The sequence below is a fragment of the Phyllostomus discolor genome, chromosome 14 (genome assembly GCF_004126475.2).
Source record: "Phyllostomus discolor isolate MPI-MPIP mPhyDis1 chromosome 14, mPhyDis1.pri.v3, whole genome shotgun sequence".
NCBI classification, from domain to species: Eukaryota; Metazoa; Chordata; class Mammalia; order Chiroptera; family Phyllostomidae; genus Phyllostomus; species Phyllostomus discolor.
The window spans coordinates 30,082,352-30,110,061 of record NC_040916.2 but is presented as its reverse complement, the minus strand read 5'-3'; the positions used below and the strand labels follow the sequence as shown (position 1 = coordinate 30,110,061).

The 27,710-nt window shown below is 54.4% G+C and overlaps 1 protein-coding gene across 1 annotated transcript in view; it reads left to right on the top strand.

Annotated features, from left to right (window-relative positions):
* Positions 1-27,710, top strand: part of DPYD (dihydropyrimidine dehydrogenase) — a 323,607-nt gene that overhangs the window by 191,819 nt on the left and 104,078 nt on the right. Inside the window, exons 15-16 of the mRNA XM_028503389.2 lie at positions 13,284-13,404; positions 14,316-14,435. Coding sequence (XP_028359190.2) covers positions 13,284-13,404; positions 14,316-14,435 — 241 coding nt within the window. The remainder of the gene's footprint in view (positions 1-13,283; positions 13,405-14,315; positions 14,436-27,710) is intronic.

The window sequence follows — 27,710 nt, the reverse complement described above, 5'->3', positions numbered from 1 at the left end:
CCCTGCCCCGGGTCCGAGGAGCCAAGCCTGTCGACACCGCCAAGTGGTGGCTGAGCTGTGAAGCAATCCCACGCTCTCCTGCCAGACATCGCTGGCACTGCAGCTCCTTTCAAATCCTGCTCTGCTTCCTGTGAATTTTGAAAAAACACACACACACAAAAAGTGTCAAGTTGTGATTCTTCTGTTCAGACCCGCCTTGGTCGTTTTTCAGCGAAAGACTCAGCCGTTCAGCTCATCAGCTAAGGCGTCTCTGAGCATCCTCCGCCGCAGAGCCCCGGGAGGCCTCAAGGGATGGATACACTGGAGCGCAGACTGGGTCCGTGTGTGTGTGTGTGTGTGTGTGTGTGTGTTGGGGGACGGGGGTCAGACTGGCACAGACTCCCCTTCCGGAGGGGAGCACAGCAGGGGCAGCCCTGGGGTGCCCTGCCTCCTCTCCGGCTGATGCTCCCGCACTCTTTCTGTCTCCTAGTCAGCCCTGTCCTGGAGGCTCAGCGTCCCCGGAAGGGCCCCCCCTTCCCAGAACGCACCTCTCCGCTCCCACTTACGCCCAGCCTCGGGTACCTCACTGTCTTACTCGCCTCCCGTCTTTGACAGCTCCCACGCCTCCCTCTTCCCCGCCCCTCCCCCCTCCCACGTGCGGGGCAGGAATCCTGGGGTGAGCCCTGCTGCCGTCCCCCCACCCTCTCAGCATGCCTGCCCGCGCCCCCGCTCCCTTCCCGGGGGTCTGGAGAGCGGCCCCACCTCCTCCGCTCACTCCCGCCGCACCTGAACGCTGCCAGGGCCGCCTCCCACGGCTGCGCCACACACGTCTCCCTTCTCACGCCTTCCGCAGGCCTGGCCTCCTTCCAGCCTCCTCTCGGAACGCTTTCCTTCTTCTTGACGTGTGCTTTCCTGGCTCGCTTGCCATCTCTCTGAGCAGCTCTCTCCTCCCTTTCCTGATCTGTTCTCGTCTCGTCCGCAGACCAGGGCTAGAGCTCAGACTTCCTGCCTCCCGGGGTGACCCTCCCCCCTTGACACCGAAGGACGCTGGCACGTTCGTTCCGCACTGGCCGAGCTCCCCCACGAACACCGCTGGGCGTCATTACTGGGGCTCCAGTACCCTCAGTCCTTTAAACAACGTGTATACTTACCTTTAGGACAGTCCTGCAAGATTTCCAAGACTGACTTGGGCTCTCCGAGCCCATGTCCACCCGGCCCTGTCAGGCCTCGCAGAGCCCCCAGGCCCAGTCCCAGGGACACTCCCAGAGACGCTCCGGGCAGCTGCCTCGTCCCTGCCCGTCTCTGCTGCCTTGCCGCGGGGTCTGGTCGCCCGCCGAGACCAAGCCGTTCTCGGGGGTGGCCGCGTGGCTGCAGGGCGGCTTCCAGAGTTCTCTTCTTAAAGGCGTGAATCTTCTTTACAAGAAGAAGTCATTAAGGTGTTTACAACTTCCCGGCGTAAATGTATGAAGTGGAAGAGAGACGGAGAATGAGGTGTAGGACGGGACAGCGGGCCTGGGGACAAGACAGTAGCCCACGGGGTTCGAGTTCAAGGGAGGAGGAGGTCCGTGTCTGCTCAGGTCCTGGGAGGGAGGTGGGCGGGTGGGAGAACCAGGAAAAGAAGGGAGAAGAAAGTGGGTTAAGTGCCTCTGCCCTGGAAAGGCACGGGGACCCCTTTCGGACAGTGCAGCGACCGTGCTGCTGTGTTTTCCGGGGCTGTTGTCAAGGACAAGGGATTCGGAGTCACCGCTGGCCCCATCTGTCCATCGGCTGAGTGGACGAGGTAGTTGATGCAGAGGACGCCGGGACCCACCGAGCTAGCTCTGCGGTACCCCCCGGAGCAAGCGGTCCTCCGGGTTCTGGCGCCTCTGCGCTGGAGGCCACACGGGGGCGCACTTCACTACTTCCGGGAGAAGCGCGGTCATCCCAGCCCGAGGGCAAACGAGGGCGCCGCCGTGCAAACAGGCCGCGCGTCTCCTACCCTGGTTCTAGAGAATTGCTGAGAGAGAAAGAGGATATGAGCTGAAGTCCTCCCGCAGTGATTGTTGAGGATCCCCCTTGCCCGGGAAGCTCTTTTTCAGAAGTCCTCGGACCCTTGTCCCCGGGAATCCGGGCCCCAGGCGTCTTCATGTATGTGCGCGTGTGCGCGGGTTTGAGTGTGTGCACGTGTGATTCTGACGCTCAGCCGTCCGTGAGAACAGCTAAGCTGAAGCGTGATGAGCCGAGTTTGGTTCGACACTCTGCCACCGTGGGAAGGAGAGGGGAGGCCTGCTTCTGTGCGGCCAGCCTCTTGCAAGGACACTGAGGAAGCGGCCTCTGCTGAGGCTGGCGGTGTGCTCCCCACGGTGCTGGCTTCCCTAGACGCGGGCGAGACGCAGGAAGTGCGCCCTCTAGGGGCAGCGCACAGAGGCAGGCTGCCCGCAGGAAGTGCGCCCTCTAGGGGCAGCGCACAGAGGCAGGCTGCCCGCAGGAAGTGCGCCCTCTAGGGGCAGCGCACAGAGGCAGGCAGCCCGCAGGAAGTGCGCCCTCTAGGGGCAGCGCACAGAGGCAGGCAGCCCGCCCCGTTGAGGCCCCGCAGGCTGGGTCTGATTCTCCCAGCCCTCTCCTGCACCGCCTGGTAGGACTCCCACACTCGCCCTCCCAGCATGCACCAGGCCTCCCCGGTCCCCAGGCACCTCTGCCCACACCCTGTCGTTGGCGGGTTCTCCTACGAGTGCGCTTGCAATACCGCTTCTGCTCACGGCGGCCTGAAATGACCTCTTCTCTCCCTGAGCTCCACAGCCGTCTGTGCTGTCTCGTGGCTGGTGAGTGACAGAGTCAGGAGAGACGGGGAGCTGACCCCGCCCCGTGTTCTTTTCACACACATGTCACCCCTCCCGGGATGGGGATGTCTGCCGTAGTTTTCGTAAATGAGTCCCACAACGACCCGGCAGCAGGAGTGCGCAGCCGCCGTGCGCAGCCGCCGGGCTGTAGCCCCACCCGTGGCCCAGTCTGGCACCTGCTCAGCTGGAGGGGCCGCACTGCTCCGAGCATCCCAGGTCCGCAGTTTCTGGGCAGTAGACCGTCAATTTGAACAGTATCTTGCAAGAAAACTCTGTGTCTCCAAAATACATTCCTAAGTTGAATAAGCCAAATTTTAGCCATCACCGAAAAATTTGCAAAAAATTACAGAACAGGAAACCTACAAGCACTGAGACTCAGATATTAATGAGGCACGTGTGTCCCAAGACTTCCTCTAATCCCTAAGTATCACTATAATATATAATTTTCCCCACACAAAGCAGTAAAGTATAGCTGAAATATTTAAGTGATCCCCGTGGGCCCCTAATGATTCTATAGAAACGGAACTAAAGGCTATTAACATAAATTCTGCATGCAGCCTGGCTGAAACGCTTTTAACCACCGCTCGGCCTTGGTTCCCGTGCAGAGCATATGGCGCACTGAGTCACCGGCGACGCTGCCCAGCACTCTGTTTTCTAGGACACGTCAGTTTCTAACAGTTTCACTTTTTCTCAATTTCCAGCGTGAGACTCAGCAACTGGCTTTCTTTGGAGGCCACTTTATACAGACGCTTTTTGATCGGCTTGAAAAATTATTTTGAACTTCGAAGGAGAAAGTTGTCCGGTCGGTCCTGCAGGGTAGGTGTGGGTGGGAAGGGCCCGTGACAGCCAGCTCGTCCTGCCCAGTGGCTCGCACCCCACCCCCACCTGGCTGCATGACCCACACTTCCTGCACATGCTACATGCATGTGTGTGAGAGGATCACACATAGTTGAAACTGTACATGGGTAGTCTGCGAATGTCAGAGACTTACTGTGTTATATCGACGTTTCCTTTCACTCTTGCTGCTTCTGTGCTTTTCCTGGGCTCCATCAGCGGCCGTCAAGCATCCACCTGCTGAGCACACACTTACAATTTCCTTTCCCAGAGCTTGTGATGTGCGTCACTGCTCACACTCTGCCAGAGACCCTGTACACGGTCACTGCTCGGTCTCTGCCCCATGAGGTGGCACCACCACCGCTCGTCCGTGACCCACCTCCGTTGTCCTCCGGTTCTGAAGACGGAGAACTCGGCTTTGGAGCAGGTGTGGGTGCCTCTGAGGCAGAGAACCAAACGAGATGGTCCGACCTTCTGAGACAATTTCGAGTTCAAGAACTTGCCCATAGTGGTGCTGTTGCTGGCCCTGCTTTGATGTTACTGCCACTGTTGATATATCTCCTGAGTATGTGAGTGTATTCATGCATGCAGACACTCATTTTGTGTGCGTGTGTGTACACGTATGCACAAGGACATACATGCACGTCTGCACGTCGTCAGTAAAGACTGAGTGCACCTGTGAGAAATTTTCAGTAGTTTCATTTTACATTTGCATGTTTTATTTCGCCGTTTAAATCCTTGCAAGCAACCTGGCCCTTTAAAGTAAATAACTTACAAACCAAACAGGAGCACCGGCTCGAGGACGGCATCTGAAGGAGGCTGCTATGACCTCTGAGCTGCAGGCAGTGAGCTGGGCGGGGCTGCACACCCCCAGGGGCCAGATGCAGGCCCAGGTGCACCAGGCCGTCTCCGAGCCCCGGGGTACACCGTGGGGAGACTCCAGTGATGAGCTCAGTAGCCTCTCAGAGGGAATAAAAGAGACATAGAAATAAAAAAAAACCGGAAGAGAGAGAAAGAAAGCATTCTGTTGTCTAACGTAACTGTTCCTGGACAACAGATGGTAACAAGAATACTCCATCGCCACTGTGGAGTAGTATTTCTCTGAATCCCTGCTCCAGCACAAGTGTGGTAGAGCTTTAAGAAGAAATTTAATCTGATCTATTTTCTTAGTAAAAGCAGAGACAGTCAATTAATCTTCTAGCATTCTGTGTCTATGTCTGAAAATGAAATGCCCATTATTCTTAAGCCACTCTGATCACATGGCACTACCATTTAATTTATAACAAAAACCAAGTGCCATTGCCGTGGAGGAGTTAACCCAGTGTCTCAGGTCCAGGCTTCTCCAGCCGGCCAGCTGGCCATCCGTCCTTCTCTTTGTCCTTTTCCTCCTTCATGAAGAGAGGCTCACTCCCTGGCCCTCACCCATCTGAACATGAGTGCCCACGCGTGTGATTTTAACTACTGTGAGTGATCTCCAGTACAAAATAGTGAAATAAGGCTTTGCAAGAAATTTGACTCTTACAGTGAGGTTGGTTAAGTGCGTTGTGTGGCTAAGAATTGGCCTAACCTCTGCAAGCTTTCTGCCAGCCCGCACCTGCATCCCGGTTTCCTATTACTGTTTTATAGACACACTGGGTAAGAGAGGCAGGTAAGGATCACGTGAAACATGTGAGCCGCGCCTCGGCTTTGAGGTCACATCTCATTCTGATAAAGCTCCATCGAAGGCGACGAATAGTCCCTGATAAATACATCTGTCTTGTCCGTCGTTGACTAGGGCTGTGCTTGCCTCCACGCGTGATACTGTGTGATAAAAACAATGTATGGTCCTTAACTTCGAACAACTCAAAATCTAGGAGCAAAGAAAAAAATTAACTCCATGAAATTAGAATAATTTAAGCCACTAGAAGAGCACAGGGACGGTCTGTGTTGAACCTCAGGGGCGCACGACGTCGCCTACGGCTTCCCGGGGGCAACACCGGCCACCCACCTGCAGCCATGCCCAGCGCGCCGTCTGCCCTGGCCTCTCGCCCTGCGTTCGGTGGTGTATTGCCCGGTGCAAATTACATTACGTGTCTGTCTGTTTTTTCTCACTGCATTTTCCATGAGAACGGCAGCTTTGTCTTACTCACTGTTATAGCCTCCTTCCGCAGCTATAACGTGGTAGGTGAATGCACGTTCGTTGAGCGAGTGAGTTCCCAGATAAGCCAAGGCTCGTCACGGAGGGTGGGGACAGCATGCGTGTAGCCCCCCCACTCTGCAGATGGGAGGAGTGTGGCTGGGGCTGCCTTCCTGTTCGCCCGGCACCGCTGCCAGCTGCCCTGCACGGGCACGGGCACTCCCCACGCACTCGCCGGAACAGCGAGTGGCGAGAAAACGCTGCAGGTGGAAACAGACTGATGTTCTTCACGATGTTTTTAGGGCAGCTGCTAGCGCAGTGGCATGGGGCTCCTCTGGTTTCCTTTGTAGCCTGGCAGATCAGTGTTTACCTTTATGGCTTTATTTTATAGTGCATCAAGATGAAGTACAAGATACGTGATGTTCGAACAGTTGTCCACGGCCTAATTAGGACGTGAGGGCTCAGAAGAAAATGCTCTTTGTATATTAAGGTTTTATAGGTGCACCTAATAATACAAATTGCACTGAGGTTTGCATTTGAAATTTTCAAAAAGTCTAAATATGTTTATGTTTTCTTGAAACATAGTGTGTATTTTTGGATGTTGCTGAATCTGGGGATGTATTTATCATAGAAATAGCAATGTATGTATATTCTTTTTATTTTAATACTGTATTGATCAAAACTCACAAATGCAGTGTAATCTGATAGTTGTCCTTTTTTCTGTATACTTGTGAGTACAGAGGAAGATACTTATCTGGTCTTCCTCTATCTAGTGTACAAGTATCCAGTGTGTAAGAGACTTATCTGGTCTTCCTCTATCTAGTGTGCAAGTATCTAGTGCATAAGAGACTTATCTGGTCTTCCTCTATCTAGTGTACAAGTACCCAGTACATAAGAGACTTATCTAGTGTGCCACTCACACCTGGTGACCCCGACCTCTCTTCCACTCACCTGGCGGCTGCCGGCACAGCACTCACCAAGCCCGGCTCTGATCCAGGACTGAACCCTGAACGTTAAGGATGCTGAGACTGTGCGTGTGTGACTCGGGTTCTATCCCCGAGACAAATACACCTGACTTTGAATGTGCTTCCAATGTAAGTGGCTCCTACCTCTCCGCTGTGGATAATTCAGGTTTAACGGCATAACCACAGAAACAGCCCCGTGCAGGGTTCAGACCCCACACCCCAGAGTGTGTTATTTGTCACTGCTCCTCCCTCTCCATCAGCCCCGGCGAGACCTGGATTCACAGCCGCTCCCCTCTGCTCCCCGTTTTCCCTAATATTTTCAATCGTTGTTTTGGTCTATTAAGCCCCTCCTGCCAACCCCCCCCCCCCCCCGCCCAAGGTAGGAGAGGACATTGAGGCCTTCTCTGTCACTCGCCCCGGGAGACATTTTTTCTGGGTTATCACACTTCAGACCATTAGCTTTAGTTCAATGTTGAGTAAACGAAGAATAAGCCAAAAGGCCCTTTGGTGTGAAGAGCTGACAGAGTACAGTTAACGTAAAGACTCACAAACGGTAGCCCTTCTGTAATGGCTGGTTGTGCCGCAACCAGTGGAACTTCGGCGAACCGTAAGTAAACTCGGCCGTGAACGCGCGCGCGGCGCTGGGATGGCGGTCGGCGAGAGGCTCGGCGAGGGCGCCCTGTGAAGGGAAGCCTGAGCCCCCTGCAGCCCGCCGCTGCGCCCGCCCAGCGCTGTGTGCTTCTCACCTTTCCTCGCTGGCGCGTCTCAGGAAATGCAGAATGGTTCTGGTGTTTCCAAACACTTGTATCGTAGGGCAGGTGCAGTGACACAGTGAGCAACACCTACTTACCGTCGATTCACTGGAGTTCTACGAAGCCGTAAAAAGGGAAGGATGCATAAACCTCAGGGAACCGAGAAGGCAGGGGCAGGCCTGGCGCTGGGCAGACCCCGCAGGGGCCTGGGGGCTGGCAGTGAGCATTGTCTCCGGCATGTGGCTGCGCCAGCACTGCCACGGCCACCGCGGATGTTGTCAGGAGACCTGCCCCACACCTGCCAGGAGCTCACCTGAACCACCTGTCTGACCGTGAGGTCAGGAGGTTTGGCCGGGGCTTCCGGCGGCCGGGCCTAGGCGTGTGGTTGTGTCTTGGTGCCCAGGGGTAGAGAAAGCAGCTCTCCTGCCGTGGGTGCACCCCGGCGATGGTTTATGTGCCCCCCGGACTTCTTTCGGGGGGAGGACCTCCTAGGAGATGAGCAGGAGGGGTGTGGAACAGGACAGAGGGAGGGCAGATACAGGCTCCTGCTGTTTGTTTTGCGTCTGGCCCTGCGCGGCTGTGAGCTGGCACAGACAGGCTCTCCGGGAGAAGGCAGGGAGGTTGGGACTGAGCTGGGGAACCAGGGAGGCGGCGTGGGAACAGGAGGACGTGAGCCGGAGCGTGAGAGGGAGCAGCCGCGGGGAGGAGCTGCTGGGAAGTCAGAGCAGAGGCTCTAGGGCCACAGAGCCTCTGATGCTCCGAGTGGCAGGCGGCCACCCTTAAAGGGCCAGCAGGAAGCGAGGGGCTGCTCTTGGTCCCCGGCTTCCCGGGGATTTCACAGGGTCGACGAGATTCAGGAGAGTACGATGGGGCAGCTGACTGACGCGACTGCAACACAGGACTTTGCAGAGTGTTGTGACCAGCGGGAGAGATGCTGGGAGAACGGTGTGAGGGCCCCAGGTGCCTGCTGTGAAGGGGACTGAGGCGTCACTGTCCCATGTGCCGTGTTTCTTGTAGCTGGCCTCTTCTTCCATAAACGTCTCTGTTTTTCATGGTACGTGGCGGGGCACTCTCTGGACAGACGTGCAAAAAAACAACCCCACGTCGAGGTGCGATTCGGCGGTGGGTTTCTCTTTGTTGTTGGGTAGCATCCTGGCGCGTGGCCGTGCTGTGGTTGGGGTGTCTCCTCCCCCTGCGAACGAACCTGTGCGTCGTTTCTGGTGTGGGCTGTCCTGCAGTGTTGCCGTGAGCAGCCACGTGCCGACCTCCATGAGTCCACGTCTCCCAGAGACGTGACCGAGAGCGGAACCGCGGGGTGGATCGGTAAGGGCGGGCTCGCCTTTGTGGGCCGCTGGGAGACGGCTGTCCAAGTCAGCTGCATCACTGTTAGAATTTATTTAATTTATTTGTATGTTACTGATTCTAGAGAGAGGGGGCGGGAGGGAAAGAGAGGGAGAGAAACTCCGATCAGTTGCCTCCTGCATGTCCTGCGACTGGGGACCAAACCGGCCATGCAGGCTTGTGCCCTGATCAGAATTCGAACCCACGACCTTCCGGTTTGCAGAATGACGCCCAACCCACTGAGCCACATCGGCCGGGGCGTGTTGTGAGAACTCTCGTCGGGAAACCTAGGCAGGGGACCCATGCTCCCACGTAAGTTAATGTGAAACCTCCCACTGGGGCACAGTCTTGGCACTGACTAGTGGTTCTACCTGGAGGCCGCCACCCCCTGGCACCGTGCACCTGCTCTGTCCCAGTTCATCGGCACAGAAGGAGAGGTGCCTGCTCCGCCTGTCCCCCCGGGAGCGCCGTGCAGTCCGGCCCGTGCAGAGGAAGGAGAAGCCGCTTGCAGCTCTCTCTACTTTCCAGGTGGTGCCTGCGTTTCACTGCAGGGAGCAGTTTTGCTCCGGAAGATGACGGCTTGGGACGTGATGATGGGGAAGAAAATCAGGAGGTCGAAACAGGTGCTCAGACTGACCTTCTGGACCCAGGCCTGTCCAGCAGGAGAGAGGACATCATAAACTGCCAGCCACCTCCTGCCCGGCCCCAAGAATTAGGGCTCCACGGCTCCTTGGTGGAAACATTTTATACCTGGTGAAATTTTTCAGTGCAGTCGCTGAAATGCCACCTTGTAAGAAAGCCATTTTGAGAGAATTGTACAGAGTGAAAATTACCAGGTAAACTGAAGGGAAGTGTTTCTTTAAAATGAAAAATTTCACTTGCAATTTAGCTTACCAAGACACCCCCAGTCTCATTCTCTGGTGCGTTTTCCCCGTGAGATGTGGGGCCCCGGTAATTGGGGGGACGCTGCCCTCCGGCAGGGGCCGCCTCTCCGGCGCAGACGCGGCAGGGGGCGTGGGTCACAGAGCCCCCGCCACGGACGGCTGGAGACAGACGAGGCCCCAGAATTAAAAACCGTTCTCTCACAGCCCAGAAGGAACACGAGGCTTTAAGCACAACCGGGTTTGGACCGAGGGAACCAGCAGGGCAGACAGTGTGCTCCACCCTCCACGGTCCAGTTTTCCCTGCCGTGGGCGTCATGGTCGTCAGGGTTTGGTCATCGTGGTGGTTTGGCCGCCCTGGGAATCGGCCCCAGACGGTCTGGACCGCCCACAGACACGGGGCTGTCCCCCATTGCGGGGGTCACGGGAGCCCAGTGTGTGTCTCCTCGCTTTCCTCCCGTTTGTCATGCTGCTCTGGCACTCTCCCCCCGGGGAGCCCCTCAAGACCACCGTCAGCCCCCGGGACCCCCACCCTCTCCTCGACGGGCTCCAGCGCTTCCCTGCCCATCCAGGTACGCAGAAAAGCTCATTCTGCTGCCGCAGCACGCTCTTTGGTGACGCCCCCGCATGGGAGGCGGGTTAGCAGGTGTTAGAGAAGAACACGCGGGCACACGTGCACACGCACCGTGGCTGTGGGTGTGACTCCTCGCCTCGGTCAGCGTGGACGTAGGGAGCAGCTGTGGGACGAGGCAGTCACCCCCTGGTGACCAGGCGGGGTTTGGTGGGTGAGGCACTTGAAGCCGTTGAGCTGTTCTTTTTTGGATGACTATCCACCGTTCTTTCTTTGAAAGGATCCCAGACTTGTAACCACGTCTTGGATTTGATGCTTGTAGACCTTACCTGTCACGAAGTACACTTGGGTTTTCCTCAGCCCCAGGCATAGCCGCGCGCTGCTGGCTCTGTGCGGCCCTGTGCGGCCCTGTGACGCAGGGAGTTGGAACGTGCCCGGCTCTCATCCCTCCTTTCTCCGTGGGCACCGGGAACGTTTGTGAGCGCCTACCGTGTTTATGCCTAGGGACAGGAGTGCAGTCGAGCATTGCCTGTTTCGTTTACGTTTGTCGGTGTGGATGGTTGTTGAAGGGTTAATTTGTGGAGAGCCAGGAGTGCCCTTGTTTCCTGTCCCAAAGACGTGGGAGAGAATTGGGGGTTGTCTAAATTCTGCTCATTTCAGTAAGAGTCTAAACCCGGCTGCTTAGGCAGGCAGCCCCGCGGGAAGCCGTCAGTGAGGATGGGAAGGTCGGGGTGCAGAGATGCTGCCGTTTCTTTGAGGTCTTGAACGGTAACACCCAGAGCGGGAGGACACCAGGGGAGGATACACATTCGTTTTATCCTGTCGTCAGCCTGACCGCGTTGCTGCTTGTTCCGGAATATTCCCTAGTATGCGTGTCAGGGAAAACCGCGCAACTTACGGAACAGCCACTAACTTTCACGACAGCGCTGGTCAGAAATGGTTTCGGACACTCGCAGGTAGTGGAACTGTGTTTCAGCCGGGCTCGAGGGCTGGTCAGCCGCTGGTTTGGCTGAGTGTGCGATGAGGGAAAGCGTGTCTGGACACCGGGAGCGCCCAGAAGCCCAGGGCGGTCAGGCGGGGCGGACGGGCGATCCAAGTGAACGCTGTGAACAAGGGACCACACCTTCTCCGAAGAGCGACACATTCGGGACACACCCCAGATCCTTCAGCAGCGGGTGCAAGGCATTCGCTGCACATCTACTGGCAATAGCCAACCGAAACATAAAAATTAAAAGGGTGGCAAGTGTCCAGAGTAAGTAAGTTATAAGGCCGTGGTGGTCAATGGTATTGGAAACCACTGAGAAGCAGGTATTCGGCTATCAGTATCTGATCAGCGGGCACCGAGTAAGATCTTAAATTTGTGTCAGGACTTCTTATGGGGCTTCCTGCCACGTAGTAGGCAATGCAGGTGACCTTCACATTATTGTCAGGTTCCACCTGGAGGACAGATGTCACAAAGGACACGCAATGCACAGCCTCCAACGTCACTGTCATTTCCAGGCTAAGTCCCGTGGAAGTTCGTAACTTAAGAATGTAAGCCACAGAGATGCAGCTGCCTCCGCAGCGCCGATGCCGCAGTCACAAATATCCCACGAGCGTCGCACGGCCGTGGCGGATCTCCATTCCACGAGGCGGAATTCTCAAGGCTCGGTCTCCGGATTTCACTATTCAGGATGCACTGCGCGCCCTGCACAGCTTTCCGTGAGGTGCTCCTGCCATGCTTTTGGTTTAATGAAGAAGTCACTGCTCCGAAAAGGAGAACAAGCAAAGCCAAAGATTCTTTCTAGTTAAAACTGTTCTCTTCACTGAATGGAGACGACAGCGATTGGCAGAAGCCCCCTCCGCGCTGGGTCTTCGCCCACGAGCCCGGGATGATGGATCGAGAGGCCGGACGCCTGCGTGGGAAGGCCCTTTCTAAAGGTCACAGCGTTGGAGAGCTCATCTTAAGGGGCTTGGAAAGGTTAAAATGCAAAGAGCAACTTTCTTACCTATAAAAATATTAATTACCAACGATATACCTGCCTGCCATTTCATACTCTAAATATATGGCTATATATTTTCTGGGTTTTTCTTTTATTAAAAAACATTTTAGCTTGCTAAGCTAATGTTGCCAAATTCCATAACGAATCGCTGTTGCATATTTTATGGTAATGTATTGAAGCGCATTATCAGTGCCTGTCGGAACACGTTTCGCACTGAAAGTGACGAAAAGGGGACTATTGTGTGTGTTGAAATCAAAGAAGGTCACCACGCCCCAGTGACCTTCCACGGAGGGGACAGGCGAGTGCGCTCCGGCGACGCCTGTCCCCTGGGAACCCCGAAGCCTGGAAGACCGTGGGGGTGGGAGCCGGACCATGTCTGTTCCTTGCTGTTACACTGAGTGTTTGAGAGTTCGCTTCATTGCTGCCAGTGTGGTCAGCTGTCTGACGGAGGCGAACATTGAAAGTGCCACGCCGACCTCGGTGACGGCCACAGAGGCGAGCAGATGCTCCCGACACCGAGTCTGTGTTGGCGCGGAGTGCGTGGCGTCTCGTAATCAGACCGACGGGGCGGGCACGGGTCCCTGCCGAGCACACGTCAGCCAGACGAGGCTCCAAGCGGTGCGCGCAGCAGGCTGCGGGTCTCACGGCGCCCCCTGGGGGTCCGCGGCGTAAATACTTTCTGCTGCACTTAAACCAAGGGGGCTACCGGAAATTCTGTCGCGTGTCTCAAACTTGCCACCAGAAGTTTACGTTCTATTCCTGCTCAGCAGACAACACAGCCTTCCGTTTGGTTCTCGGTGACTTGGTTTCCCAGAGGCCCCGAGGAGGAGGGAGCCGGCTGTGCTGTGAACTTGCGGCTCCCTTCCAGGGTGTCGGCTGCAGCTCCCGAGGGAGCGCAGGTGTGGCCCTGAGACGCGCACTGTGGGGCGGGCTGGTGGCCCCGAGGCGGCTCTGCCTGGCACAGCCCCGGCTGTGCGCCGGGGTGGATATAGGTTTCGATCGCGGCCCCTCACCTGCATTCTGAATCCCGTCTACTCGAACAGGACCCAGAGCTGGTGCGGAACATCTGTCGCTGGGTCAGGCAAGCTGTCCGCATTCCTTTCTTTGCCAAGTTGACCCCGAATGTCACCGACATCGTCAGCATCGCGACAGCCGCCAAGGAAGGTGAGCGTCCCAGACCCGCACCGTTGCCCAGTTCCTGCGTAAGTGCCGACCTGACCTGCGGGGCCGTTTGAAGTGTGCCTTCGCTCACAGACGCACGTGGCTACCACCCAAGCTCACAAACAGACTCCAGACTTTGGCTTGGGGGACAAAAGAGCATGAATGTCACACACACAGACTTACGAATCAAAACCCGTCACAGCAAATGACTCTGAAACAGAGAGCCTAATGACGTAACCATCCAGCAACAGCCTTTGAACCCTTAAGAAAGTAAAAAAATATGTAAGATACCAGCTTCCACTATGTGAAATTGCTCGTGAGTTCCCACTATGTTTTCCAGGCCTGGTACACTGCCTCAAACGTGTGTTCAGTAAATGTCCGTGGTATCCATGAATCACACGGTCAACGCAGGATTTCACAAATCACATGCACTGTGCGCATCCAGTGGAAACTGCGTCCTGATGTGCAAAAATATTGCTAATTGCCTGGAAAGTATCACTGAACACAAAACGTTTGGCATCCACCAATCTGTACAATAATTGGAAAAATGAGGTGGTGGCGATTTAAAATGTGTTTATGCCTGGCCTTGTAAGCATAATTGAAGGAGTGAAATTAGTGAAGACTTCTTTGTTTAACTCTTTTATTTATGCTGTCACAGTTGTCCTGCTTTTCTACCCCGCCCCCCCCCCCCCCAGTCTGTCCCCACACCGTTGTCCTTGTGCACGGGTCCTCCGTGTATGGGTCCATTCGTTCCTCGACGAATCCTCCACCTCCTCCAGCCAGCACAGACAGTGGCGTGCGGGGACGCCCCGTGAGGAGGTGCCGTGCGCGTTTTCCTGGGCTGCGTGGGTCCCAGTGGGTTTCCCCAGTGTCCCTGTGACAGCGGCAGGTCAGCGTCTGTGTGCTTTCTGCAGGTGGTGCCGACGGCGTCACGGCCACCAACACGGTCTCCGGCCTGATGGGACTCACAGCCGACGGCACGCCCTGGCCGGCAGTGGGCGCCCAGAAGCGGACAACCTATGGCGGCGTGTCTGGTAGGTGTGGCCCTGTCTTCGCCCCTTGCTTTGGTGGCGGTCTCGGAAGACCAGGAGGGCATGTCACAGCGAGGGTGTCGTGGCTTTGTGGTCCCAAGTGGTTCTGGTGCTGGTCCACGTCCCTTGTGGCCGGCACAGACGGGTCCGGCTCCATGTGAGGCTCAGGCTGCTGGCGGTACAAGGCGAGGGGCCCCACCTGGGGCTTTCTGGTGGTCACTCGGGCTGCGGTCTGTGCGTCTGTCCTCCGGTCTGTCCCTGCCCCGAGGGTCTGGTCACTGAGGAGCGAAGGCTCACACCAGGGCCTCCAAGAGGGAAACAGAGGCACCCTGACCTTCTCACAGTCTCGATCCGTTTCCACATCTCCTAGAATTGTGAAATCTACCCTCAGAAACCCTTCCTCGCTTTCCCAGCCACCGCAGCGGGCCGTTGAAAGGGGCGTCTGTAGCCTCAGCTGATGAGACCCTCGGGGCCCTCACAGCCCTGCGCACCGTCCCCCGACCCCGAGCACTGGCCTTGAAACCAGAGAGAGACATTGTCACCCCCAGGCCCCCATTCAGTCCCTCGCTCTGTGCGCTCTGGGGCTGTGACAATGAGCTTGGCCTTTCAGACACAATGCGGGAGGTTCTCGGCGGTGCTGGTGGGAGGATTAGTCTCCTTGGAGACAGAGACGGCGGCGGTGGATACACAAAGCAGAGCAGCCCCCCACGGCTGAGGACGGCGCTGCTGGTGCCCCGATGCATGGAGGGGCGGCGCGGGGTGGGGGGTGCGCACCACGGCATCGCATGTGCGAGCACGAGGTGGTCTGTGAGCCAGGACTTTAAAAAGGGGAAAAAAAATAGATTATGTTCTGCTTCCAACTGGACGCCAGTCCCTCCCCACGACGCCAGGAGGAGGCACGCAGATGGAGCAGGAGCCGCCAGACAGGGCCTCCGTGTCCTCGTGGGGCGGAGTCCCGGGGGCTGCCCCGGCGTGCGGCCCTCCCCCCGCCGAGGGGCGGGGTCAGAGTGGGCGCCTGCGCACTGTCCCCTGGCGGCCGGCCCCTCTCCCCACCTGCCCGGGGCAGCGGGAGAGCAGAGGGGTCGCCGGGGCCGCTGGGCAGTAGGAGTCAGCGGGAGAGCCGTCGCAGGAGAACTCTCTGTCAGTAACGCCGGTCCCGTTTGGTCATTTGAGCTGCGGTTCCTGAATATTCTCTCGCGCCACCGCCACCCAGTGTGACGCGGGCCCGAAGCGCAGCGTCCGGAGAAGCCGTGCCCTTGAGCGCGCATGCGCGGGGAGTGAGGGCGGGGCCGGGGGCGGTTCCCTAAAGCTCCGGTTCCGAGACGGGCTCGCTGGTACCTTAACCTCCGCTCGGGCCACAGCGCAGCCGGGCCACAGCGCAGCCGGGCCTGGGGGTGACCTCCCCTGTCCACAGCAAAGCGCCCCTTACGGCGGCTAGGGCTGGCGCCTCTTTTCCAACAGGTTCTCCTCCACGGGGCCTGCGCATTTAGCCCATCCGTTTGGAAAACAGCCTTCCTGCATCCGGACAAAGCTCAGGGTTTTTCTCCTTTAAAGCGATGTTGGCTTTAACCTGAAGGTACCGGGATCTGAAGAAGCGCCTGAAGAAGGCGACGGTGAGATACTTCAGACCAGGAGCAGTTCTGGGGCGAGAGCCTCCAGTCACCGGCTTCGCGAGGCTGTAGAAGCACAGCGATGGCTGCGAATCTGCGGGGGGCGCACACCACCCACCCAGTGGCGGCTGAGCGCCTCCCTGCTCCACCCGGACCCCGGGGTCAGGGCGCCAGACGCGGCTTCAGGACCCAGTGCCGCACGAAGCTTGCCAGGCGCTTTCGTGAGACGAAAACCACCGCCACCGCTGCGTGCTGATGATACTCGCCAGAAGGTTTCCCTCGGATCGCGGGGAGTCCGCTCGCACAAGGGTTGCCCGAGTCTCGGGCCTCCCGTGAGAGAGAGTCCCTGGGGTTTCTGGGGAGCCGCCGGAGCGTCCTCACGTGCCTGCCACGGCCGGGAGGCGCCCTTGGCCTCGCGGTGCTCTCCAGCTCCTTGCTCGGCCTCCATGGTTCTGTGCCAAAGGGGGTTCCTGCGTGTTTGCTTCCGTGGAGAAAGAGCGAGGAAGCCCTTGGGGTGCGAGTGCACGTGCCGTCGAGCCTCAGTCACCTCGCAGAACCGTCCCTTGGGAGCGCGCCAGCTGGCACAGAGAGGGGCGCACGGGGACAGGAGAGCTCGGGTGAGGGTCGTTGGCCCAGCCGTCCCCCTGCTGGTCAGCTGGGATCCGGAGTAGAGCGGCGGCTGTCCCGCCTTGGTCCCCAAACTCACGACTGCATCAGAGAGTCGGTCTGATGGACCCTGAACTGGCATTTTGAGTCAAGAACGTGAAACGGGGCAGAAGACACGTCGGAGCGCTCTGCCCACGGGCGGCATAAACACCGTTCGGCCCAAGATCCTTCCCAGTCACACGTCTGCGCTGGGCCGTGACGCAAACGCGTGGTTCCTTGGGGTCAGCTTCAAACACGGCCGCCGCCGGCGGTCTCAGACCGAGGTCTCCGCGCCAAACAAAAGGAGCCGCTCAGGCTGCGGAGGGAAGTCAGTACCCGCGGTGATGTCTGCTTGTTGCCCTTGAAAGTGAATATCACGGGGGAGAGGCAGTGCCCCACCGCAGGTCCCATCCTCCGCTTTGTCACTGTGGCAGCCGTGCCTCCGTCTCCCCCATGGGTGGCTGGGAGGGGCAGGGAGCCAGACCTGTGACCCAGATCTGTAAGGGAATGATTTGTGGACCTGGACAGTCGTGGGAGGGATACCTGGAAATACACACCTCCCGGTGGGAGTCCATCGAAGGCGGAAGGACAGAATTACAGGTGATTTCACTGTGAGAGTGGCCTCACAGGTAAGCCTGCTCGGGATTCAGGAGGAGCATCTGTCTGAGACCAGGAGGGCTGACGAAGACACCGTGCACGTACCTCCATGTCTCGGGGGCGTCCACCCTGCGGCTCGCAGCCCATGTGCGGCCCAGGAGGCCGCGAGTGTGGCCCAGCACCAGATCCTAGACTCACTTAACACATTATGAGGTCTTTGTGTGATTGTGTGTCGCACAGTGTATTCACTGTGTGGCCCAAGACAACAGTTCTTCTTCCGGTGAGGCCCAGGCTCTAAGGAGACAATATTCTCCGTAAAAATCCTGGAAGAAAACATAGGCCGTAAAATCTCAGACGTTCCCTGTAGGAATATTTTTTTCTAATGTATCTCCTCCAGCAAGGGAAACAGAAGAAAAAATACACAAATGGGACCACATCAGACTGGCTTGTGTGCAGCAAAGGACCCCATGGACCCACTGAGTGGGAGAACACACCAATGATACCACCAATAAGGGTCGACTTCCAACATTTGTAAAGAACTCCTACAACTGAACACCAAATAAACAAACAATCCCATTAAAAAATGGGCAAAGGACCTGAACAGACACTTCTCCAAAGAAAAGAGGATGTACCCATGGCCAATAGACGTATGAAAGGATGTTCACCGTCACTAATCATCAGAGAGCTGCAAATTAAAAGCACAGGGAGATACCACCTCACACCTGTCAGAATGGCCATCATCAGTAAATCCACAAACAACAAGTACTCGAGAGAATGTAGAGAAAAGGGGACCCTCGTGCACTGTGGGTGGGAATGCAGGCCGGGGCAGCCACTGTGGAAAGCAGTATGGAGTTTCCTCAAAAACATTAAAAGTGGAATTGCCATTTGACCCAGTGATTACACTCCTGGGAATTTACCCAAAGAAATCCCAAACACTAATTGAAAAGAATACATGCACCCCTATGTTCGTAGCAGCATTATTTCCAACAGCCGAGGTCTGGAAACGGCCCAGAACAGCCGTTTTAGATGAGTGGACTGAAGAACTGCGGCGTGTTTACCCGATGGAACGCTGCTCCTCGGCCGTGAAGGTGAAGACAGCCTTGCCCTTGGCGGCGGCGTGGGTGGGCCTGGGGCGCGTCGTGCTCACGGAGGTAAGGCAGAGGCAAACACGCACTCCACGTGATGAAGAGTTCTGGAATTTCTCTGCGTGGTAGACATTTTTCTGATGAAAGAAATTTTAGGCTCAACATAATTAACTTCCTACAAGCTTGAAAATTTAACACATTTTTAATTATTTTATTTGCCGAGTGTGTTTTATTTTACCAAAAGGAGGACATACTTGTTCTGTTTCAGGTTTTGGGTCCTTGTTTGAAATTATTGGTTCTACGTCAACTTAGTTAAAACAACAGTAGAACATATTTTATTCAGCATTAATACTTACCAAGTTCAGTACTGATTTCCGAATAATTCATCAGTGATGACCTTCAAGACTGGACGTCTGCTTCAGGAACCCAAGTGTACTAATCACATACAGGACATTCCAGAAGGCTTAAGAAGTGATCGTGTGTATCTCAACACACGGTAGAGGCATTTTAAAAAATGCTCTTACATTTTACGAATAAATAGTGAATGATTTGGAGGTAGCTATGTGGGCCCTCACCCACTGAACGTGCACTGAGCCGTTTGGGTTCCGAGCCTCCCGGAGGCCACGCCACCATGAAGTCAGCCTGGGGCGCGCCCGCGGAAGGAGGGAGAGTGGGCAAGGCAGGCGGTGCGGCGCCGGGCAGGGCTGGAAGTGCGTAGAGAGGGTCTGTGGCGCAGGAACCTCGGGGGCCAAGACAGCGGGTTAGAAAAGGGTCTTCAGCGTCAACTCCACACGGCCATTTCCGGGGCGGGGGTTCCCTCTCTTTATTGAATTGATGGGGGGACACTGGTTAAAAACATGATAGGGGTCCCAGGTGCACAATTCCACAGCACATCACCTGCACCCTGTGCTGCGTGCCCGCCCCCCCAAGTCACATCTCTGTCCGTCCGTCATCGTTTACTGTAAACCAGGGGCTCAGGCTGGAACTTGGGGCCGGTGCCGAGGCCGAGGGCGCATCAGCACAGGCTGCTGCATGGACAGACCCAGTGTGGCCCGCTCCGATCAGAAACGGAACCTCGTCAGGATGTGTTTGTGAGTGACTTTCTGTGTAACGTGGGGACGATGACGAACCAGGTTGGAAGCCCAGAAGTTGCCGTTCCATTTTCCTTTGAACAACTTCTCTCACATCCCAGCAACGGAAGATTTTGGCAGGGTTTCTTTTAAGTTCTTACACCATACATTACAATTATATCATAAAATGTGGCATTGGGTGTTTTTTTGATAGAAAGTAGCTCTTCATGGGCTGGTGTTTTGTGTGTCAATCATGATTATTGATGCATGAAATTATTTTAGAAAAACACGCCTACTATCTGTCACAAAGTTTCAGCTATCTGTTATAACAGTCTTTATCAATAAAAGCCTACATTTTGATACTGAAACGTCTAAAACAACCTCATAGAGATAACATGTAAATGAATAAAAACAATGATAAGCCACGCCAAAAAGAACAATTAAAAGGAGAAGCTTCTGCCTTGTACTCCCTCGTCCCTTCTGTGTGGGTGCACCACAATAATGCAAAAATCATGTAGCCTATCATTCCCGTGTGGAACGACGTTCTTAGGCTGTCGTACGTCAGCTGGTCAAATCAGTCAAGACCTCGTCCTGTGCTGTGTCTACAGAGCAGTCGAAAGCAGGCATGTGGAATAAAGACGCCGCACCACACTTTTCATCCTGGGGATCGGGGTGTTTGAGGGAGGCTCCGCAGCGGGGCTGGTCCCATTTAAGGCGTGTTCATGGACTCTGCTCCTGGGGAGACCGACAAAGAGACCCCCCCCACCGCGGTACCTCGCCATCCAGGCAGCCCCGCCTCTCCCTGTTGGGCCCTCACTGGTCTGTGCGGGGATCAGAGCCCTCGTCGTACGTAGACTTTTGACAGGGGGCCCACCGGCGTCCCGCCCTGCACAAATCCTCGCCGTCCGTGTGTGCTTCCAGGCAACACAGCCGACAGGAGGAAAACGCCAGGCGCCGAGTCTGAGGCGCAGCCCCGCCTCAGCCTGACGTGTCAGGGGAAGAGCGGTGTGTGCGATGCACGCAGTCTCCCCTGGGACTCTCGGGGACCCTGCCACGGACCCCTCCCGCTCCCCAAGGGCTCCGGGCCAGGGTGCGCGCACAGGGCAGGTTGCACGTCCTTTCCCGGAGTGTTCCGGAACAGCCGGGCCCAGCAAGCAGGTACAGGGGATAAAATCAGGCAGTGTTTGAGAGCCAGCTGATGCGTGGGCATGAGGATGCAGGCGTGTTTTTGTGTGTTCAGAACGGGGAAAACCAACGGGCGGCGTCCCAGCGCCTGAGGAAATGCCCCACAGGCGCTGGAAACCCGACGACTCCGAGGAGCATGTGAGGGAACTTCCCTTCACAGCAGTGCTGGTGAATTGTTAAACTTCTTCCGTCTGTGTGTGTCTGTGTTTCTTCCATAAAGAAAGTTTCAAGCTTGAAATTAATAAAAATACTCTGTTAGTAAAGTAAAATGAGAGAGAGCATCATGTCGCCGCTTGAGCTTAAATTTAAATATTCACGGCTCGCCCGCACATGCTGCAGCAGGACCTTGGTGCAGGGCTGCGCCAGGGACTGCGATTTGGGATTGTGCATGCCATCCAGCGCACGGGGTCAGCTAAAGGAGCCTGGCAGGGACGGAGGAGTTCCCGGTATGTCCTGATTCCAGTTTCACGTTCAGTATTTCCTCAAGGCCAGGCCCTTACACCTCTGGGGCCAGCCCAGCAGTGAGAGGGAAGGCACCTCGGGCCGACTGCTAATGAATGACAGAGGGAGAGTCCCCACCTGAGGCAGGGGGGCAGTAATACAGCCCTGGAGCCGGGGTCTCGGTCACAGGGCTGGCCTCCCTCCCTCTTTCTCTCCCTCTCGGGGGAGGCCGCAGGGGGGAAGAGAGAGGGGGGAAGGAGGGCGGGACTGGGAGTGAGGTTCTTCACCGCCCTCAATAGGGATGAATGGGGCCAACAGTGCTCGTTTGAGGAGATGAAATACCATTTTGCTTTAGCCCTTCTAGTGCCCTAAACCTTGGTTTTAATAGCCGGTTTACATTGGACGAGTAAGTAAAATATATAGTGTATATATGCACACAAATATAGTGTGCAGGAGATAACAGGTCTAAATCCCAGAGTATTTTCACAAAAACAATTTATGAGAAATAACAAAAGTAGGTGGGTGGGGATTATTTGGGTTTCATTCTTGACCTAGATCATTAAAACATAGAGTTTTAAACAGCCTTAGTAAGCTTAAGGGCAACTATTATTTAGGGTAATGCAATTTTTTAAAGTACATACACTACATATTTTACCTAAACGTTCTCTCTCTAATGCCTCAGGACCTGTAGTTATTACTGTGTCTCATTCCAGCTGTTGGTAATTTGTGTCTTCTCTCTTTTTCTTGATCAGTCTAGTTAGAAGTTACTAATTTTATTGATCTTTTCAAAGAACCAACTTTTGGCTTTCTAGATTTTTCTCTAGGGAGTGTTCATTTTCTTTTTTCCATTTGTTACTTCTATTGTTTTCTTTCTTTTATTTGTTTTGGATTTCATTTGGTCCTGTTTTTCCAGATGTTTTGGGCAGAAAGCAGACATATAATTGACTTTAGAGCTTTCTAAGAATTAAAACACAGAGAGCGGTGAGCCTGCTCCAAGCACTGCTTGAGCCGCACACCACAGGTCATTTCCCTCCTCACTGTGTGCACGGCCCGCGACTGCTCAGGAAAGGGTCAGCTCCCCAAGGGCAAGTATCTTTTGCTGTTTCCCTCCCTGACCCCCAGCTGCTGGGCGCTGGCCAGCATCCAGCAGGCGCTCAGTAAACGTTGTGCGGTGAGTGAGTCTTCAGAATTGGGACCCGACCTGAGGAATGGTGGTCTTGTACCACCATCAGAAAATATTACTTACGGAAACCATGGTGGGCAGCGTGGGGGCCAACAGCATGGACCTTTACGTTGATGCATCGAGACCCTGGGAAATCTAACGTTCGTCCTCCCGCGTTTCCTCACCCACGCGACGGGAACGAGAAGGGCGCTTCAGCGGGTTCGCCGTGGCGAATCTGAGTGGCGTGTGTAGACGACGAGTCACGTGGGTGAGGTGCTTTCTCCTTGCCCGTGCTGCAGCAGCAGCCCCGGGGTTTTCCCGTAATGGGAAGGGCCCAACGAAGCGAGCATCCTAAACACTGGATTTTTGAGAAGCACTAAATAAACATTTTGGATCACTTTCGCTTCTCAATCTAAATGGATATTAATTGCTAGGAAATTAAATGTAATGATATGTTAAAATAACTATAAATCTTGACCAAAGACTATTCCAGGAATGCAAGGATGGCTAACTCTTATCTCCATTACCTACACAGTATCCTATGGGAACGTAGTCCACATTTTAAAAAGTTAATTATCTCAAAGGGGATCCTAAAGGGCATTCTAAAATTCCAGTATTTTTGTCTAAAAATCTTAGAAAACTAAAAGTAGCTTATAATAAATAGGAATCAATATGACCCAGAGTATCAAGCTTAAGTAAAAGTCTAGGCCATACTCAGTGGTTTGCCTCGCTGTTGTCCATCACCCAGGAGGGTAACCCTGAACAGGGGGGAGGGAGCCTGTGCCACCCCCGTGGAGGGCTCCATTCAAGCAGAAGAGGCGGGGTTACATAAAGGGATTCCGAATGCAACGTGGTGGTGAATTCTACGGAGAGAAGACCGGAGACGGGCGAGGGATGCCGTGTGGTCTTCGCTAGGTCATAAAGTGTGGTGGGGGAGGGGCTGACTGACCGGATTGTGGAGCGTGGCAGGGTGGCAGGGCCAGGATGGCCCAATATTGGGGAACTCGAGGAGGAGGGGGAAGAGGAGGGCGTGTGATGAAGTCAGGGCGACAGAAAGGAGAGGGGCTGGCCAAAAGATAGAGGAGAAAAGAGGCCATGGCAGCCCTGCCTGGGTTTGGGATTTTATTCTACTCTGAAGGCCGGTTACACCACCTGACTTCTCTTTCTAAATGAAGGTCACGATGGCTGTTGTGTGTGTGTGTGTGGCAGATGCACTGTAAGTCACGAGGCAGAGAGGGAGGGGTGTGATGGCTACATGGACACTGAGGCTCATATGGCTCCAAACTCCTTAGGCATGTGTATCTGAGCTAACGTTCATTTTACTTATTTTAAAGCAAACTTTATTTCACTTTACTTTTATTTAAAATATAAGCTTTTAAAGTAAAGTGTCCCTTGACTCCATGGCATATACAGTCTCCTGAGAACAAAATGAACATCAGACCATAACTCACAGGCTACAAGGGCAGTAAGCTAGAGCCTCGTACTTCCTTCAAAGGAGGTCTTTCCCCTAAATCTACCCCTTGCATTCGGTGGGAACATTGAGAAGATGGCTTGTGAGCTTGTTGGCGTAGATGCGTTCTATCCGACATTGTCTTCCCCGCGGAATATTATTACTAAGCAGTCTTGTTCCTGAACGGTGCGGACTCCAAGGGGCGTGGGGGCTGCAGCGTTTCAAACGATGCAGATGACGTATTTCACACAAGCCCAACGCGGATGCAGCGGTGCCGACCCGAGCAGGAAAGAGAGCCGCGCTCAGAGGGCTGGGCGCACGGCTCACAGAAAAGCAATAAACACGGACATCCTCCAGGAAACTGGAGCGGTAATTTAGTCACGGGATGACAGTATCTGTATTTCAGAATTAATGCAAAAGCCCTTGCAGTGAATGAGTAGCTCTACCCCCTCCCTCAGCTTCTTTGACACTTTTGAAAGCCGTGACTGGTAAACCCACAGAAGCCAGGACTTGCACCTGGAATGCTTAACTGCCATTTCACAGTCCACGTGGAGGTGATCGGACTGGATTAACAGGTGATGCCTTGAGTTTGAATAAAGATGAGTATCAGTGTTGCCTCATTAGCAGTAGTTTATACGTTTCTGTGTTGATTCTCTGTGTCGCTTTGTTGCCAGGACTGTAGGGGTCAGAACTATTGTTTTACCCTTGGCCTTGCTGAGCATAACAAACCATATTTTGAAAAAGGCTTGAGCAGGTTAGAAAATTTCATTTCTAAAACACGTCTCTTGACGGGAGACTGTTAGCTAATTTGCCTTAAGACCGAATTTAATTCTGAAAAATGTGCATCATTAATTTAAAATACAGCCATCGACAAGATTCCTTTTGAAATGCCTACTTTGTATTTAACAAAAGGAAATATTCCGCACGTCTGTCTCTTTGACGACTTTGTGGTAACACATGCACAACGCCCTTATTTCTTAGTCTGAGTAACTTCCGGGCTGAAATTCCAGCTCAAGTATAATGTTACAGCGGTTGCCACTGTGCTCTGAAACTGATAAGGAAAGGACACTTGGTTTCTGTGAACACAACTGACAATAAAGACCCGCGATAGGCCACAGGCCTCTTCTCCAACCTCAGAGACCCCCCCGCCCCCGATCGGAAGCTTGGGTGCTGCTCACTACACATTCCAGAGAAACCATCCGCACGGGCTGGCCTGAGAGAGAGCTCATGGTGAAGTGTCTTTTCCTCAGTCCAAAACAGTCTCGAAATGGATAAATACCACTGTGTCATTAGTCTTTCAAAGACAGCCTTTCAAACAGCCGAGATCGGTAGCATCCTTGTTCTCAAACTAACATTGTGTTCAGCACCACGGAACGTCTTATGATGGAACATGTGTAATTATAGTATATGAAGATTTAAAAATAACTCAGGGGATTGAATGAAAGTTTTCCAGTAGTTTTAATCATTAACAAAATCTTAAATCTGGGCTTTAAGTACAGACAAAACTAGTTCTAACGATCTCATTAGTGGCTTATGAAGGTTATCTATTTTAGTTACTATTTGTCAGGAGAATTCAGATGGAAATGAGCTCCTTCCCGTATTTAGAAGGGGCTGTTGATCATTTACTCGGATGAAAGACAGACCGTGGCTGATTAATTGTTGTGTAAATAAAGATTCCACCTAAAAGCAATGGAATATACTCCTACCTAAAGGTAGCCCTCTCAAAAAATAAGCTCTGCCCAGGCTCTCTGCCATGTTTTTGCTTGTTTTTGCTAATTTAGCCAGGAAATAATTTTAAAATGCAGTGGAAGCTGATGAAAAGGTAGAGCAACAATAGACTTGACTGGGAGTTGGGTTTTCCTGGGCTTAAGTGAATGTCAAATTGTCACAGGTGGGCACAGGTAACCAGGTTCTTGGTGATCGGGACAAAGAATTGAACCGAACACCCAGAGTTTATAGCAGAGACCATGGGAGCAGGCCAACTCCAAGCAGAGATGGACCTCATGGGCTGGAGGGACTCTATTCTTACAGGGCAGACCCTTCCTGGCTAGTTCTGGTGGGCTTTTACTGCGCATGTACGAGCAGTTGTATTATGTTAAAGCTACTGCACATGTGGTTTCCCATGATCCTCCCTGATTGACCACCAGGGATGAGGGTCCCACAATGCTACCGAATTGACCCCCGTTTCTCCTGGGGTTCCCCTGTACTAGGTTCACCTTTTCCTAAGCCAGAGAATTATAGCTCTCCATGTTAGGGAGTGGTGAAAAGGAAAGAAATTATTTACTCAAGTTACACAGACTCAAGAGTAATGACTTAATGTCTTCATCAAAATCCCAAAGTCCCTTAAAACACCCACAAACAGACACAGTCCTTCCTTCCTCCCTTTGCCCAGTCTGGGGTACCGTATCTCAGGAAAAGAAACAAGTCCATGGTTCAGGCAGTCCCCCAGTTCTTCCCAGTGATCCGTGCTCAGCTGGTAGGCCTCCTTTGGTTCCCGGCACCATCAGCTGTGTCGCCAGGATCTCTGCTAAAGCCACATGGTGATTCTTCTCATGGCTGCTGGGGGTGGAAGGGAGTCCCCACTCTGGCCAAAGCCATGTGGTTCTCCCTCACCAAGACTGCAGGGGTCCCAACTGCCAAAAGTGCGTGGTTCTCCTTACATGGCTGCAGCCCCATGGTTCTCTCTCCACTGCTACAGTCGCGTGACTCCCTCGTCAATGGCTGCCATATCTGGGTTTAAATCCCCGCACCAGTCTTCCTCTGCAGCTCCATTTCTGACTCCTCCCACAATCGGCTACACCTGCCAGCACTCCCGAATCCTTCCAGGTTTACTGGGCTGCCATCCTGAGTCTGGGCAGATGTGGCCCTATGTCCTGGAGCCAATCATCTCCAAGCTGTCACGCAGGCGCTGTAACTAGGGGGAGTTGCCTCCCAGTTTTACGTCTTGGTGGGGAAGTTACTTCCATTCCCCTGGCTCAGAGCACAGCCACAGCTATTTAACATATCCATGAAACCATTAAAAGTTATATAGATGTGTTAAATGACCACACCAGAGGTTAGCTGCAAAGCTGTTGCTGTGCAAAACAGCTCTCAATGGCCCTGCTCCATGTGTCCCTTCACATATCTTTCTAATATTTCCTGGACACGTTGAGTTCTAGGCCCCATTCCAAATCCTCCTTTTGGGGGCCCCCTGGCTGCACCCTCCTACAAAAATCAAATGGAGACCTTTGATAGGTGGTCAGAACTTGGGTTTTTAAAGACAAAAATGTGCTTGTTTGCCTTTGACAAAACCTGTCACCCTGTGTTCGCACTGCAGAAAGCAGTACCTTCTCAGAGAGGCCACAGCTATTTCAAGGTACTGGTTTGCTCTTCAGAAGGGATGTTGTGCTAGAAGCCCGCAGGAAGCTCTAGTTAGTGATACACGTAAACCTCAGAGGGAGGGCAGTGGGTGGCGCCCCGCAAGGGAGCGTGCCTGAGGTCGCTGGCGAGTGTGGGAGTCCTGCCCCCGGAACGTGCTGTGACTGGGGCACAGCAAGTGGGGACATGAGAACCCCTACTGTGGGGGGCGGCGAAGGACGAAGCAGCGGGTAATAAGCTGAAAGCTGTATATTGTCGACAAAAGCACGTCCAAACATACGGAAAAGTTTTATAGGAGTTTACTGAGCCAAGTTTTTGAGGACTTGGCCAGAAGCAAGATCCCAAGGGATTGGGAGTTTTGCGGCTTCTCTGATGCCTTAAGGATCGAAGCAGGAGGCCCGCGGAAGGTGCAAGAAGTCCTTGAGCTCTCGATTAAGGGGGCGGGGATCGCGGAGCAGGGAACCCTCTAGGATTGGCTAGACCGCAAGATGGGGCAAGAGCTACTTCTCTCCCATTGGTGGGTCCCCGGTGGTTGACAGGGGACGTTCGCAGCGCGTAGACGCGGTGCGCCGGCGGCGAGGGAACAGTGGGGGCGCCCTGGTCTCTGCCCGGGAGCCTGAGCGCGCGCCCCGAGCTGGTCCAGGGAGGAAGACCACCCCGGCATGTCCAAGGCCTG